This window comes from Larus michahellis, chromosome Z (assembly GCF_964199755.1).
Source record: "Larus michahellis chromosome Z, bLarMic1.1, whole genome shotgun sequence".
NCBI classification, from domain to species: domain Eukaryota; kingdom Metazoa; phylum Chordata; class Aves; order Charadriiformes; family Laridae; genus Larus; species Larus michahellis.
Window position 1 is genome coordinate 54,333,643 of NC_133930.1, and position 16,443 is coordinate 54,350,085.

General features: G+C 41.3%; 2 protein-coding genes across 4 annotated transcripts in view; one reads left to right on the forward strand and one right to left on the reverse strand.

Annotated features, from left to right (window-relative positions):
• Nucleotides 1-16,443, reverse strand: part of LOC141735804 (S-adenosylmethionine synthase-like) — a 42,913-nt gene that overhangs the window by 23,453 nt on the left and 3,017 nt on the right. The gene's annotated exons all lie outside the window — the stretch shown is intronic.
• Nucleotides 735-16,140, forward strand: TMEM175 (transmembrane protein 175). Of its 3 annotated transcripts, none has more exons than XM_074569041.1 (10): nt 735-773; nt 2,180-2,218; nt 3,336-3,433; nt 6,406-6,457; nt 7,682-7,717; nt 8,902-8,985; nt 9,628-9,792; nt 10,708-10,786; nt 12,555-12,696; nt 13,246-16,138. In XM_074569041.1, the coding sequence occupies exons 3-10, from the start codon at nt 3,390-3,392 to the stop codon at nt 13,904-13,906; spliced, it is 1,263 nt and encodes a 420-aa protein (XP_074425142.1). In that variant the 5' UTR covers nt 735-773; nt 2,180-2,218; nt 3,336-3,389; the 3' UTR covers nt 13,907-16,138. The 3 variants fall into 3 exon arrangements, with proteins under 3 accessions (XP_074425142.1, XP_074425140.1, XP_074425141.1); XM_074569039.1 differs by lacking the exon at nt 735-773 and adding an exon at nt 1,081-1,275; XM_074569040.1 differs by lacking the exons at nt 735-773; nt 8,902-8,985 and adding an exon at nt 1,081-1,275 and having other exon boundaries at nt 13,246-16,140.

Here is a 16,443-nt window from a genome sequence, read left to right on the forward strand (position 1 = left end):
AATACCAATAACCATTAATAGCTGTTACACATTAGCTTTGGTGGCATGTAACACATCAACACATTTATAACACTATTTCTTCCCCCTGGAGCCCACCAACTCAGTCACCTGTATCAGCCATCAATTTTAAGATTTCAGGACACCAGCACAGACATTCCTGGATGTGAGGAACACCACCCTTAATGTACATGTGTTTAGTTCTTTCCAACAGCAGCACGAGTTACTCCTGGAAGCGCTCCTCCATCTACCCACACAGTGCACCCACGAGGAGTCAGTCATAGAATCACAGAATGGTTTAGGTTGGAAGGGACCTTAAAGACCACCTAGTTCCAACCCCCCTGCAGGGACACCTCCCACTAGACCAGGCTGCTCAAAGCCCCATCCAGCCTGGCCTTGAACACTTCCAGGGATGGGGCATCTACACCTTCTCTGGGCAGCCTGTTCCAGTGTCTCACCACTCTCCCAGGAAAAGAATTTCTTCCCAATATCTACTCTAAGTCTACCCTCTTTCAGTTTGAAACTGTTACCCCTCATCCTATCACTACACTCCCTGATAAAGAGTCCCTCTCCTTCTTTCCTGTAGGCCCCCTTTAGGTACTGGAAGGCTGCTATAAGGTCTCCCTGGAGCCTTCTCTTCTCCAGGCTGAACAACGCCGACTCTCTCAGCCTCTCCTCATAGCATAAGTGCTCCTGCCCTCTGACCACCTTCGTGGCCCTCCTCTGGACCTGTTTTTCCTGTGTTGGGAACCCCAGAGCTGGACGCAGTATTCCAGGTGGGATCTCCCCAGAGCAGAGCAGAGGGGGAGAATCATTCGCTCAGCCTGCTGGCCACACTTCTTTTGATGCAGTCCAGGACTGCTCTCAGTCCATTCTCCGCCCAGCTTGTGTTTCTGCCTGGGATTGCCCGGACCCAGGCGCAGGACCTTGCACTTGGCCTGGCTGAACTTCACGGCTTTTGCAGTCCCGCCCCCATGAGGGGGCCGGCGCTGCCGCCCCACGGAGCCCCGCAGAAGGGGGAGCACCGCCCCCGCCCCGCCCAACGGCCGCCCCCCCCTTCCCTTCCCCCACACCCCCACACACCCCCTGCCGCCGGCGAAGCGCAACGGGGCCATGTCGGCTCCGCGCGTCGCGGCGCCGGGCTCCGGCGGCGGGGCGGCGGAACCTGAGCCGGTGCGCGGCCGGGGGCTGGAGCTGGAGCTGGGGAGCAGCACGCAGACATCGCACCGGCTGCTGGCCTACAGCGACGCGCTGCTCTCCATCATCGCCACGGTGATGGTGAGCGCCCGGCCCGGCCCGGCCCGGCCCGGCCCAGTCGCGTCGCGAGGCCTGCCCGACCCGGCCCCACCGCGGAACCTGGGCCGGCGGCGGCAGCATCGGGGTGGCGCCGCGGGGAGGCCCAGAAGGGCGGCGAGGCCCGAGGGCTGCCGTTGGGCGGCGTGAGGGAAAGTCGCCGGGCAGCCGCAGCTTGTCCCGGTCCCCGCGGATTGCGGCCGTACCCCGTCCCCGCGTTTGCCTGCCCGGCGCTGACGAGGAGCCGTGTCGGCCTGTTCCGCCCAGCCCCGTCCTTGCAGCGCTACCGCCAAATGCCGGTGTCGGGGGCTGGCTGGCGGGCGGGCGCCGGCGAGCGCGGCGGGCCGTCCCCGGGCAGCGGTGCCCGGTGCCGGGGGGAGGTAACGGCGTGGTCCCTGGGCGGCCGGAGGGCGATTCGGGGAGACCTTACAGCAGCCCTCCAGTACCTGAAGGGAGCCTATAGGAGACATAGGGAGGAACTCTTTATGAGGGAGCATAGAGATAGGATGAGGGGTAACAGTTTTAAACTGAAACAGGGGAGATTTGGATTAGATATTAGGAAGAAATTCTTTACTGTGAAGGTGGTGAGACACTGGAACAGGTTGCCTAGGGTGGTTGTGGCTGCCCCATCCCTGGAAGTGTTCAAGGCCAGGCCGGATGAGGATTTGAGCAGCCTGGTCTAGTGGGAGGTGTCCCTGCCCATGGCAGGGGGGTTGGACTGAATGATCCCTTCCAACCTAAACCATTCTGTGATTCTGTTCTACAGAACTGCAGGCTGTGGGTGGCTGCATGATCCGGGAATATTTGTGTCCACCTGATGTTTTTAAGATTTTAGTAAAGATCTCAATAAGGAAAAGAATGTCGTGCTAATAAGGTTTTGTTATTTCAGATTTTGCCCGTGGCTCACACGAAAATACATCCTGATCAGGTATCATATGTCTATTGTTTTGTTGTTTCTCACGTCTTTGCAAGTATGTGTAGCATTCTTAGCACCCCCACTTCATTTCAAGTTCCAGACTTTCAAAAGGCTCAAACCATTAAGTAACATTAAAGCGAACAGAAAATTCCCCTAAGGGGAGCAGCTGGAACTTGGGGTGAAGAACTTAAATACTGAAGATCTGTGTAATCTGCCGAAGTTGTGATATAAAGCCTGAATGAGCTGTATATTGTAGGCCTTAGCTTTTATCCACTTATTTTCGTATGAACAATGAATAGCCCATCTGACCAAAACATCCTTCAGAAAGCATCTGCTCTTTTTGGTAACGCATCATCACTTAGAGATGCCACTTATATAGTGGAAGCTGAAAGCTGTTTTTAAAATCAGGTTAGTAATAAATGTAATCAGAATAAGCAAAGGTGGAAAAAGAAGACTACAGAAAATAAAATCATTTTGAAAGAAACAGGAATGTTAGGAAACATAAAATAATCATTTGAGAAAGTTTACAGGATTTTTTTTTAATCACAGTTTATTTTTCTGCTGTTAAAAACAGACCGAGATGCAAATACTTTGTCTTATTTAGTTTAGGAAACTCAGGTATGATCCATAACATGGCAAATATGCCACGTGAGTCTATTTAAGCCATTGTGGTGGTATGTGCAAAATTTTCTGAGGTTAAGCTCTCCCCTTCCTCATTGTTCACAATCATCACATGAAAAGCTGTGTGATGCTTCTACTCCAGAAGTCAGTGCAAAGGAAATAAAAGAAGCATTTGTGGCCAGCTGTCCTCTGAAATGCATTATCACAGTAACAGTGATGAGAGGGTGTAGAAATGAATCATAAGGTGAACAGAGCCTTGGGAAGCCCTTCTACCGATTGAAGAGATGTGTTGGTATGTCATATGCCACTAACTACACATTTCAGCGTACTTAAAAGTGTCTAATAAACTCATTCCTCTGCGTGGTAGTAAAAAGATGGTTGGAAGAGAACTGCATTTTCAGAAAATCTGTTTCATGACCGCATGTCCTGCCTTATTTGCAGATGTTGCTAATAATTCACATGTAACAGTTAACTTTCCTTTCTCTGTCTCTGTGCATCTCTGTTTCAGAAACTAGGTGAAAGTGTTCAGCAACTTCTTCTAGCAAAAATTGCAGTCTACTTGATGACCTTCTTAATAGTCACAGTGGCATGGGCTGCTCATGTAAGGTAGGAAGACAGTGTTTAACTCCAAAGTTAAAGAAAAAAATATTGTTTAAAAGGTCAGGAGGGAACCATGTGTCTGATACATTTCTTTCTTGATGATATATTTCTGAATTGTCTTTTGTTGGATAATATAAAAATTGTAAAGAAATGCTACCCTAAGCAGTGAGTAAGTGCACTCTTAGACTACTGACACAGTGATACAGAGAACCACAACCATTATATATCTTTACAATTAGAGTTACTCTTCATTTTACTTCATATTCTAGGTGAAATTAAACTAACTATGCTGAAGAAGCATGACTTTGTAACTTGTGTGCTACATGAATAGAGGAACTGAAACAGCTGGCCTAAAACTTTTGTCTCTCAGTCCTCAGCAGTGCTTCTTACAAAATCAATTGTAATGTTGCAAATGCTGCATTTTATAGAGCTGCGGACACAGACACCTGCCCGTGTCCTGATAGTTAAAAGGAAATTGACATACAGGCATCACACTGGAATCGGGACAAGTTTTGTTTGAATTTTGAAATTTACGAATGTCACTATGTTCTTACCTTAAGTAAGGGGATTGACTGCATTCTAATGGAAGTGTGCAACCTGTAATTCAATACTTGAAGCTGATACTTCATGTCAGTGCTTTTATCACATTGCTTTTCTTTGGTTGCATCAGTAAATGCTGATACACAACCTTTGAGTAGTTTAGGGTTTTGTGGACGGTGATTGTCATGCCCACTCTCAGGAAGGAGGGGCGGGGTAAGTGACTTAAATTCATAAATCCCCAATGGCATGGACTAAGGTAAGACAAATCTCAAGGTCTGTATACAAGCATTTATTAGATTAGTAACTAGGTTCCACAATAATTGGTTAGGCATATAACAAATGATGGCAAGCGCTGAGGTATGCGTTGTGTTACTTAACATCAGGTATACAACAATTTATGGCAAGCGGTACTTAAGGTCGTTACTTAGCATGTTACTTACAAAACAATTTATGGCAAGCGGTACTTAAGGTTGTTACTTAGCAACTGGTATGCAAGCAGTAACTTTAAAAGAAAAGAGAAAAGGAAAAGGAGCGGATAGAGAGATGGGCAGAGAGAGATAAAGAGATCACCAGTCCCGGTTCCAGCGTCATTTCAGGGAATCCTCCCAGTCATAATCTCTCTTGGGGAAAAAAATCTTCCCACGCACGATCTTTTTTTCTCCCTAGGGGCACTTATTTTCCCCTTTTATGTTTGCTGAATTAGCACAGCCTGCTCCACTTGTTATGGGGCAGCCTCATCTCAGGTTTTTCCCCCTCCCAGGTGACATGGAGCATGATTTGGGTGGAGAGGTGATTGACATAGTCATGTAAGTTTAGCATGATCTCTGTCATCTTCATTAGCATATGTAGGGTGCGTGCTTTCATATGCATTTTGCGGATAACGAAGCAAAGTTCACTTATCAGACATGATGGCCTTGAGAACAGAGAACTAGCAAGCTCACCACACAAGTGGCAGAACTATCTTGTCTTCACAAGGCAGTCCCCCCCACGGCTTTTCAGGCTCCTGTTAGTCTTACCAGTTCTTTGAACACCAGTGATGCATTATTTATCTCCTTGTGAGTGTTTTGAGACATTGAAGGAGGGCCTCCTCCCCCTCCCTCTGTCTCTCACCATTTGTTTTGGGGAATTTGCAAGCTGTCTCTTACAGTGATTACTTCTATTGATTCTAAGTGACACTTCTGTGGATCAGGAATTTCATTAACAAGGTGTGGAGCAGTTTGGAAGAAATGTTTATTTTCTTTGTGTAATAATAACTATGCCATATCTTCAGGAGAAAAAATTTTAAGCCTTAAAATGCTGAAAATACTCTGTCTGTAACAATGTGAACTCGTTTCTGTTCTACTTCTGAGTTTTAACTCAGAGAAAAGCAGAATAATAGCACTTCATAATGGCATATGAGACAAAGAAAAATCTGAGACTCTGGGTAGACTCTGAACAGCTGGATCTGCTCTGGAAGATCTGTGCAGTGCTACTGCAGGGCTCACATCCCTACAGAACATTGCTTCATCTGACATGCTAAAAGTCAGTCTGATGCTTGTATTTTTATTTTGACGTTGGAGCATCAAATGGGCTTGTTCATATTCTTGTGTGAGCAGTGAACAGTGCCTGCTGGTGAAAGTCTGCCTTTGTTCATGCTTCAGAAGCATTGTTTTGAGCAGTGAGCACAGGCTGTCAGTCTTCAGTCTCCAGTTAGTTCTGGGCTCTGTCTGTGTTTAAGTAAACGGGTGATGAATTGAACATTCTGTGACTCCCAAGCCTTGTGCACCTTACTAGCAGTTTGCTGGCTGTCCTGTCCTGAGTGTGTCAGGTGGCAAAACATAGAGCTGGTGTGGAACAAAACTGCCATGGGAAAAAGCAAACCAGTAGCCTGAGCTGTCACTTGGTTGCATTTCATTCTATAGTGAAGTGGCATGTCCTCCAGAGAATTGTCATCAACCCCTGCTCCCAAATCACCCCCATATCTTCCATTTTCCAAGGAATGAATCCATTTGTAGCTCACTACCTTGTTTCGGTTTTGGTATATGACTTGCTGGGTCAGAACTGACATCTGGATCACTTCTTCACATCTGAATTGGCTGTTAACAATGGTGACGTTTACTTCAAAGTAAATATATAACTTCAGGTATAGAGGAGTGATAGAGTAAGGAGAGGGGAGTTAGTTTGCTGCATCATATGCCATTTGTCCTTCAAATGGAAATTATGTTCTTAGTAAGTGCTCCATGATTGAACTTGACTGTATCTCACTTTTCAAATTTTTCTAAAAAATTATTTCCATGTTTGAGCTAATGAGTTTGGTAGCACCCGGACTACTTGTATAAATCCTGGAGCAAAGGAAATCAGATTCCCCTATAATACCATAAATATACAATTTGTATGCGTTGCTGTAAAATGTATTTTGGGAGCTGGCTTATTCGTGATATCTTGCCTTGCCTTGACAGGTTGTTTCAGGTGATAGAGCTTATAGACGATGTCCTCGCTCTTCTAAATCTGGTGAGTCTTGTCAGACACGCTAGATGTTTAACTAGCAAGTACAGGTCACTTTTTCTTAAGTCTGTGTGTACCTATTCAAATTTCCAAGTCGGGAAGATACAAAGAGCTTGCCAAAGTGGCTGATTGATAACTAAATTGCTTTTAACTTCCACATGTTTTACTATAAGCGAAAAGAAACTCAGCAGCAGCTTAGTCTTGAAGTTCATTTGAGAGAACGGAAGAGGAACCTACGGCAAAAGCTTTTAACTGTTCATTTGTGTCCAGCTGAAGTATCTGTCCTCCAGGCTTAAGAAAATTAAATGCTATGTCTTTTGTGTCAAAAAATCTTACTGGGTAGGTTTGAATTACACTTATGTTTTCAGTCATTTCTCCGTTTCAGTTGCTCAGAAATGCATTCTGAAGCTTCTTTGAAACAGAATTATATGATCTTTCAAAAAATACCACTGAGAGACCAATCTCTGAATCAGTGTTTTGAGCTTTACACTTGCCTAAATCGTATCTCTTAAAAGCTCTTCATTTATTTGAGTACGTTTTTTAACGAACCACCCTGTAATATCTTGGTTACTAATAGTTGTAATGGAATGCTGCAATACTGAACATATTCTTGCTTTCAGCCAGAGCTTTGTATTTTGCTATTTTGTTTAAAATTCTGCCCTCTGACAGTGTGCAACCATGCAGTTAATTTAATTATTTTGTTAATAAAAATGCTAAGTGTAAACTCCATGAGATAACACTGCAGGAAATTATGTTACAAGCTTAAGACATGTAATTCTTATCTAAGGTAGCTTTCAAAGCAATGCATTTCTTTGTGATTGAGGTGTGTTGTTTTGGTTTTTTTAATTTGTCTTTTTTATATATGAAATATTTGTGATCAGAGATTAATGTTTTTGACAAATCATAAACACCTCTTTAGGAGGTGTGGTACTTTTGGCATTGCTACTTTAGAAAGAAGTCTATTAAGAAGCATAGAAAACTTTTACCCATGGTATTGGTAACAAAGTGCTTTCTAAAATAAGCCTGTACTAGCCATGTTTGGCTAGCAAACATGGAAGACGTGCAGAACTAGCTGTTTGTTACAGTCAAAGCTCAGCAACTTCAGAAGTTTATTCATTTTTAATGACGCAGAACGAGCATTTGATCTGTTTGTGTTGCATTCTCTGGACACATCTTTAATGCTTGCTTTGTATTTGGCCTAGTGTTTCAATATGCTTTTTTCTTTTTTAGGCTTGTATGATGATCATAACTTTCTTGCCATACACAGTAAGTACTTTTTAAAAATTTGACATATGTTTAAATTACAGGGGTTTTTCCTTTATTTATGTGGAAAGACTTTACCAAAGTATTCAGAAGCCAAGAAAAAGTGTTGTTATAGTATAAACCCTAAATCCGTAATAATAATTATGGCTCACTTTTTAAAAAATTCTTGAGGTCATGTTATAACTCCGATTGCTGCATGTTATAGACCTGTCAGAAAGTGAGTATGCTAGAAGAAAAATTATAATAGTGAGAAATCATAGTTTCACATAATTTCTTTTTAAAAAGCAACCGTATTGAAAAATGTCAAAGTTGCCCGATGAGAATTTTGCAACTTGTAAGGGAACTAAAGCTGTATTTCAAATTCACCTTTAGATGACAGAGCATTTTCCTTTTGTGATCTAGACAGAGTTTTTGCTATTGCTTTTGACTTATTCAGCAAGGTTGATTCCAGTGATTAATTTTTTAAATCTCCAAATTGGATGTTTTACAGAATTTCTGGTTCAATGACCTTTAGACCTAGCAAGAGTATTTGCAACTGAACACCATATTAGCAGAACAAAACAGTTGCTTAAAATGCCTTTATATGACATACACCTGTTTCTCTGTGGATATATCTGTTATGTATTGGTCTGGAAAGAATAAGGCTGTGGTCAGTAAAATTATCTTTATCAGCAATAGCACATACTTTCTACTTTGCCTTGAAGCTGAAATAATTTTTGGAAAGTTGTCAATATTACCCTAATACTACTCCCTGCTTCTGTTTTCCCCCTAATGAAGATGCAGAAATTAGTACAACAGGGAGTCATGGAGGCAGGGAAATTGAAAAATTCAAAAAGGTATCCTAATATCAAGAATTTTCACAGCTATGAACATCTTGTCCACTGAAAACACTGTTAAACTTTATGCTCAGCTACAAGCCAGTCTGTAGTGATTACGGAGACAGCATCAGAGAGTTAAAGGTTTTGTGGTATCAACATTAGAGCAAACCCATCTCTCCAGATGGTTTTGGTTGGGATGCCTGCATGTATTTGTGGCTAGAAATTGCATTTAGTGGAATTATGTTGAAATGCAAAGTATTATTTGGGGGTTTGAGTTTCAGTATTGAATAAAGAGTGCTTCTGTTTCTCTACTGTTATTCCTACATTGCTAATTAATTAAATGCTTGATCTAGTTGCATTTTTTTCTAGTTTTCTTTAATGGCCTCCTTTCCAGAGGTACCTTTTGGCATTTTTCTGTTCAGTGTCTGTGCTGTTGTCATCGGCCTTATACAGGTATTGGAGCTATCCATTTACATTTTCACATTTAAACAGATTTTCTTGGGTAGAACTAAAACTGTGTTTCTTAACTATGGATCTAAATTGCTAAATACCTTTTTTGTTTGTATAGCATTCTTTTTCAAAGTTGTGCCTGTTGTGATAATACAGTAGCTGTGTATAAGATGAAAGTTTTCACTGCCGCTGTCCTGTGAAGCTGACTTGTGCAACTAAATCAGCTGATCTCAAAGTTCACAGAATAGTAATTCCTTTCCTACTCTTTAAAAATGCGTTGGAGAAATAGCAATTGACTTTTCCTGGTGAGGTTCTTGCTGAGCCATGCAGCAGTGGCTGAGTGAACAGGCTTTAAACCTCGATCCAATGGCACAGTTTTTCTCCTGGTGCAGTTCCTTGTCACTTTCCGTTCCTTATTGTGGAGGTCTTCATTCCTCTTTATAGAAGATCCATGGTCATGGCAAGCTCTGCAGAGGAGACCAAAATCTTGACATGCAATGTATTGTGAAATCTCAGAGCTTCTAGGAACGGCCATCCATGTGGGAGTGAAAAATAAGGTTGAAAGTGTTCTGGAGTTTTATAGTTTTATATTTGAAATACTGCATATACTATGTAATAATTTCAGTAATGCTCTTCTCCTTGCAGGCTGTGATAGTAGTGTATGGATTCTATCACCCACACTTACTGAATCAACAGATACAGGTGTCTGAAAATCAGAATTTCTATAAACGCCATATCTTAAAGATTATCCTGAGAGGACCACTTTTATGCTTTTTAGCAGCCATCTTTTCTTTTTTCTTTATTCCTTTGGTAAGTTCTCCTAGTTAGCTGAAAAATTTGATGCAGCAGTTTATATTAGTTGTATTCAGAACCATGTATTAAAGTAATGATGTTCATGTTAAATATGCAGACTTTCTCAGTTGCCATTTCAGTGGTGGTGTAATCATGGCTGCTACTTCACATTGAAGGTGTCATTTATTAACAGCTTTTGTCTTTCTCAAAACCGCCACTTGGCACTGAAATGTAGTTTCTGGATGTATCCTGAGCTTCCTTTCATCTGTCTTTTTCTTTAGGAAAAGGTGAATTTAGCTGAATTTTGAGAAAGATTCCATGGGAATTAGCAGTGTTTAAATAACCCCCAAATTTGCGAGGAATCAGGTTGCTGTTGATAAAGGGGTCACTTATGAGTCCAAACTTGAAAAGGCCTAATTTTAACTGAAAATATGTTTTCCTTTTACACCCTCTTATCCCTCGCCTTGTTCACTAGTGTAATTTCTTTTGATATTAATAACAGTGAAATTAGTCTGCAAGTTGCTCTTGTGCTTAGACCTGTGCAAAGCCTATGAACCACTTAAGGCCCACTGAGGTATCTTTGGGACACAAGTAGAAGTATCATAGAATATCTCAGGTTGGAAAGGACCCATAAAGATCACGTGTGATAGTTCTCCAACTTCCAAAGAGGTTGTTACTGCATTTTTGTTAGCTCCTTCATTTAGCTTGCTTCATTACTGTACTAAATTATCTACCAAAAAGCAGTATTAGGGTGCACATGCAGTATTCAGGAGGTGCATGTGCATTTCAGATGAGTCTTTCCCATGTCATAAAATCAAGATTTGTTTTTGGTAATGTGATTATACCTAAAGATTGAGAGTAATAGTTCATATTAAACTTGTAATTTATATTTTGATAACTAAATTTAAACTGTGTTCGTTTTCCTCTCCATAGTCTTATGTACTTCTTGGGCTGGTAATCGTTTTTCCACATCTCACTCGATTCATTACTTGGTGTAAAACCAAGATTGTTGGTGAGTAACCATATTCATAGGAGTATGTTCAGATACATTATTAGGTTGTCAACATGTTATCAAAACAGCCTGAAATGAAATAATTTTAATTCTACCTCCATTTTCAGTCTTGGGACATAGTGATTTTGGGGTTTATTGCCATGCTCCCAAGCAGTTTTTCCCTCGCTCCCTGGTTTCCTTTAATTTTTGACTAGATTTGTGTAAGGCAAAACACATTTAAAGATCATTTATGAGTTTAAAGCCTCTCCAGTTTGTCCTGAATATGCATGTGCATGCAAACACATACAAGTACATGAATGATGGCTGCAGGCTATCTATCCCTTTTCCTCCTAAAAAGGGAGCATGGGAATTGAAGAATGTAGGAAGCAAGCTCTATGCCTGTATCACTTTCTTCCCAGCCATATTGTATGGTCCCACATTTTCAAACTGGCAAGCAAAGCACCTATAAATTAAGCTTTTTCAGGGTAATTAATTGTTTAGGGTGTTACATCTCATTAATCTAACTGTTGTGGTCTAAAGCTGTGCCTTCACACATGGCTAAAGTCAGACTAAATCCATGCTTCCTTCCCTCATGCTCCTTATGTTCTCTCTGTCCTCCTTGTGTCAGCGCTAACAATTGCACAACCACAGTAACAGCCAGAGCTGCTCTTAAACTCTGCTGAGAAGGAAGTTGCCAATGCCAAACCAAAATAAATGAGGGTGGTATCATGCAACCTACGCATACAAAACATGGAGTGTCACTCTTTGAGAGCAATATAAACTGACCACAAAAACACTGAATAGATCATGTCTTTGCAATTATTGCTCCCAAGGTGAGTCAGAAGAATAACACCTTTGTTCTGCTGCTGTTCAGCCTGGTACAAGTCAATCTGTATACGCTGCAAGTGGGAATATACTTTTGACTCCTCCCCCATGTGGCAGCAAAGATAGACAGGGAGGCAGAAATGCTCTGAAATGGCAACAGCCTGACTCTCAGAGCGAGAGAATAAACACATACAAATATTGCCTGTGCCTACGGCAGTGGGGGCACTGCAGTTTGCAGTCAGGTCATGTCTGTATATATCTCACCCCGTCAGATGGCTGACATAAATTACAGCTCTGTTGACTGAGCAGTGATTACGCTTACTTTTAATTCATTTCTTCTTACTTCCTCTGGAAGCTGTAAGCTTTTTCTTTGTCCCAGCTATACTCCTGAAGTGGTGCAGCCTGGCTAGCTGGGCAGTTCAGAGTCCAGTCTTTAGAGATGTGTTTGACATTTCCTATGAAAGCTCCAGAGCCCCACCTTTTGACCAAAGACTGAATTTATTTTAAAGCAGACCATTTGATGTCCCAGGGCAGCCCCTGTGCTCAAGTGATCTTTTTCTCCCATGCAGTATAAGTTCTCTACACTGTTTCAGAGGACCTATAGCTATTAGCGCTTCCTGAGACACAGCATCTGATTTTTTTTAGCTCAAATGTTTTGTTCAATTACAGCTTGAAGTCGTTATTCACTTGGTGGAAATGGTCTGCCATACAGTTTAAAGGACAGAGCTTTTTTGTCCCTGAAGCGCTTGTTGTCCTGAAAGCAACATGAACTTCAGGGAGAGGCACAGCTGCTGAAAATAGTGGACTGACTGACCTGTGTGGATGAACAGCACCCTTCTTTCTACAGAAAGATTTTGGCAGGTGGGGAGAAGGAGAAAGGGAGGTCACAGTAGGTTGTTTAACTACCTTGTTTTATACTACCTGATTTTGTCTTTCATTAATAAACATCTGGATTTGTTTCCAGGTCAGAGAGATGAAGAGGAGGAACACCGTAGCTTAGAAAGCTTCACTTTTTACCTCAGTGAGCCTCTGAGTAAGGAACGGGTAGAAGCATTTAGTGATGGAGTCTATGCTATTGTAGCAACCCTGCTCATTTTGGATATATGGTAAGGCTTTGTGTTGCCTCTTACACTTTATGTTGTTAAATATAAGACTAACTTTTGTCTCTGTGTGATATTTGAGGAAATAAAATTAACCAAACATTGTCTTTGAGTTCTAAAACCTGCAGTGGTTACTTTAAGTGTGATTTTTCTGGAAAGATACAGAACACAAACAAAAGATACTTCTTACGCCCACATTTCAGCACTAGTGATCATCATTCTATTTAATGTATGTTGGAGTGGGGAATCTTGAAGAACAAAGCTTCCTTTTTGTTTAGTCATGTTTTCAGATAAAAGGCTTTTGTCAACAAAAGCTGGGCAACTTTATTAAATTAACCTAAAGGAATGCCAATTTACTTTTAGATTTCCTTTCAGATCTAATTTATTTGCAGAGCTGTTGTTTGAAATGCTGTTTTAAGTTCCAAATTGAGTGAGAACTACAAAGTGGATGCCTGTTGTTTCCTACTTGCTCAGAGTAAAGAAATAGTTCAGTGTTGCTTCAGGTGTGTTTTTATAACAGTAATATGCAAAGTAAAGTAAGTTTTCTCTCCACAGTGAAGACAACGTCCCTGATCCCAGAGAAGTTAGGGAGAAGTTCCACGGCAGCCTTCTTGAAGCTTTAAGTGAATATGGGCCAAACTACCTTGCATACTTCGGCTCATTTGTAACAATTGGTCTCCTCTGGTTTGTCCATCACTCGCTTTTCCTTTATGTAACAAAAGCTACACGATTAATGGGACTGCTTAACATACTTTCATTGGCTTTCATTGGTGGGCTTCCACTAGCTTACCAGCTGACCAGTGAATTTGCAGAGAAGTCTCACAATGAAATAGAAGCCATTCAAGTCAGCTGTGTTATCACTTTCTTTGCCAGCATATTTCAGTTTGCAATATGGACTACAGCCCTCCATGAAAGGGAAACTTTACATCCTTTTGCTAGATATGGTGGCAAGGAGCATGCCTTCATGTTTGCTAAGCTGGCTCTCTACCCTTGTGTAAGCCTTGGGGCCTTCTTTCTGACATGTTTGTTAAGTGAATTTAGCACAGCAATTTTCCATCTTATGCAGATTGTAATCCCATTTGCTTTTCTTGCCTTGCGCATTTTTGTTAGAATTTCTTTAACTGTCATAAAGTCCGTGATGTCTCTCTCCGGACGGAAGGTTGTATTGTTAGAAGAAGAGGAGGCGTGTTTGTCTCCTACTGAAACACTGTCCTAAATTTCTGCGCAGTGCATGTGAAGTTACAACATTAACTTCAGTTCTTCTAACTTGCATTATCCTCATGTGTGGATTGTATCGATCTAAACCAAAGCCTGCGTTGGCCATAACTGGGGCATATTTAAGTTTTACTGGTCATGCATTCTCCAAAACCTGTAACTGAAAACATTGGGTAAACAGGGGATACAAAGAAAAGCATGTTCCCCTTCCTTTAGAATTACCCTTTTGGAAAAAAATGGTGCTTGACATGTAACTGCAGTGATGATCGATTAAGAAGTGCATAAACAGACACCCCGCAAAATGGCCTTTTTTCTGATGTATGGCAGTCATTACAGCAGCCAAACACAGGTATAGAAGGTGGTTGTGCTACTGTAAGATAGGGAGTGAGGCTTGGAAGACACAGAGACATCTGGATTTCTGGATGGTGCGTCATGGTAGAACATTTGTGCATAGAGGTTGCTGGTGTCTGCCTTTTTTTTTTTTTTTTTAATGGTTACAATGTCTCTTCTGCATAGTCACAAGCTTGTGATAGCATTTTGAAAACTGCTTGTGTTTGAATGGCTCTGAGCATGAGTTTAGATGGGAGTTGTAATTGTGACCCATATGCAGTCTTCCACAATACCCAAACACAAGTTCTTCAGCCATATCTGTTCTTTCAAAAAAGGATGTATTTAACAAATGGGGATTCACGTGGCTATGTATCCAATGTTTGAACTAGCTTTGATACCTCCCAGGGAAGAGATTTGGAGAGCTGTGGGAATAGAGGTAAATTTATTTTCAGTTCTGAAGCAGGTGCTGATCTGAAATGAAAGGTTTGGATTTCTCAGGCTTTTTCTGTCTGTTTTCATGCCTATTGAAAGTAACATCCTTCTTTTATTCTGAAGGCATGATGTAATATTCAGAGAGAGTATGAGGGTTTCCTGCCATGTATAAGGGTTCCCCATCGCATAAGGGGGTTGAGTTTTTCCCTAAGTAGAGCCTAACTAAGGGATCCCACAGATTTCTGAGTCTCAGCAACAGCAAAAGAAACTAACCCTGTGGAAGTTCCTGTCCATGGCGTGTTGAATTTTTTTTCCCTTATGTACAGTTTGATAAACTTTATGCTTATCAAACATTACCCAGAGGAGGGCTGTACAGTAGGAGTGGGCAAAGTCATCTAGCCTCTGGCTGCCCTGGAAGCCTTTATATTTCTTTTTGTCAGAGCCATTAGTTTGTGTCCTGAACTGTCTTAGTGCCTGATAACTTGCATGCCATCTTTAAAGGCATTTGAGGGATTTTGTTGTTCCTCTTAAAAAAAAAATTAATTTAAAAACGCTGTGGCAAAGTATGCCTGGAGTAATTATTAGTGAAAAGAAATTCAGATACCATGTTTTAGTTAAGATCAGTCTTGAAAGCACTTGTGCTTTTGGTTTGAAGCACCTTGGTACCAATACGTAATTCTTAGCATTATGTGCATCTTGTGAGAGAGTACGTTCAGATACTCAAGGGGTTTTATACCTGGTTGAAGTTAAATGACTTGCAGTAGGATCCTGCATTGTGTTGTGTATTGCAGGGTTTTTCTGGTATTCATAAAAGCACTTTTGGTTCTTTATGGTTCTTTATGTGCAGCGGGCACATAATAAGCAGTGAATATGTGTATTTGTAATAAATTTCAATAGTGAAAAAACAAAAGCTTCTAGCCCTTTATTTCTGCTCTGCAGGTGAAACTTAGGTCTGATGTCTACAGTTGAAAACAATATGCCGGACATCTTTTTATTTTTTCTCCTTCAAAATCATCAAGGTCCATTCTAACCTCAAGCATTCCGTGATTTTGTGTGAAACACCCAAAAGCTTTTAATGCAATGTGAAAAAAAGTTGATTCTACTTCTATTGGTACTTAAAGAAAATGAGACCTGAAACTGAAGGAGTTTCAGTCCAGTACTTACAGGGATGCTTTGAAGAGCAGTGAACTGCAATGTATAAATACTACAAGGAACTGTATAGGCTAACTAATGCGTTTTTCCTTTCCCCCCCACCCCCCAATTGCAAGTCAGTAATTTGCTCTTCAAAAAGAAAAATTATTTTTATTTGCTTGTAGTCGAGATACCATTATTCAACCCAAATTTAGTAATACTTCAGAATCTAAAGTTGAGGAGAAACTTGACCTGAGGTTTTGTATAAACAGAGTTGGTTTAGGATCATTCTTATAGTTTTAGTAAGTTCTTGAGAAACAAACTGCAGTTCAGAATGAGGCATTAATTTGAGTTGTGTGATCTCAAGTAGAAAGAACATTCCCAAAACTAACTAGCTGTTCTTCACAGAATTACTAATGACCACAGGTTTTTGTCTCTAGAAAAATTAAAGTGAAACACTTAAAATGACTGTAAGAATCCCAGAATGGATGAGGTTGGAAGGGACCTCTGGAGACTGTCTAGTCCAGCCCTCCTGTTTAAAATACGGTCAGCTGGAGATGGTTGCTAAGGTCGGTGTCCAGTCACACTTTAAGCATTTGTGCCAATGGAGACACCACAACCACTCAACAGGTCAACCCGTTTGAA

Coding starts and splice junctions, on each gene's coding strand:
- TMEM175 (XM_074569039.1), top strand. CDS start 1,111: ATGTCGGCTCCGCGCGTCGCGGCGCCGGGCTCCGGCGGCGGGGCGGCG. Junction 6,458..7,681: donor TCCTCGCTCTTCTAAATCTG/GTGAGTCTTGTC, acceptor TTTCTTTTTTAG/GCTTGTATGATGATCATAAC. Junction 8,986..9,627: donor TTGTCATCGGCCTTATACAG/GTATTGGAGCTA, acceptor TTCTCCTTGCAG/GCTGTGATAGTAGTGTATGG.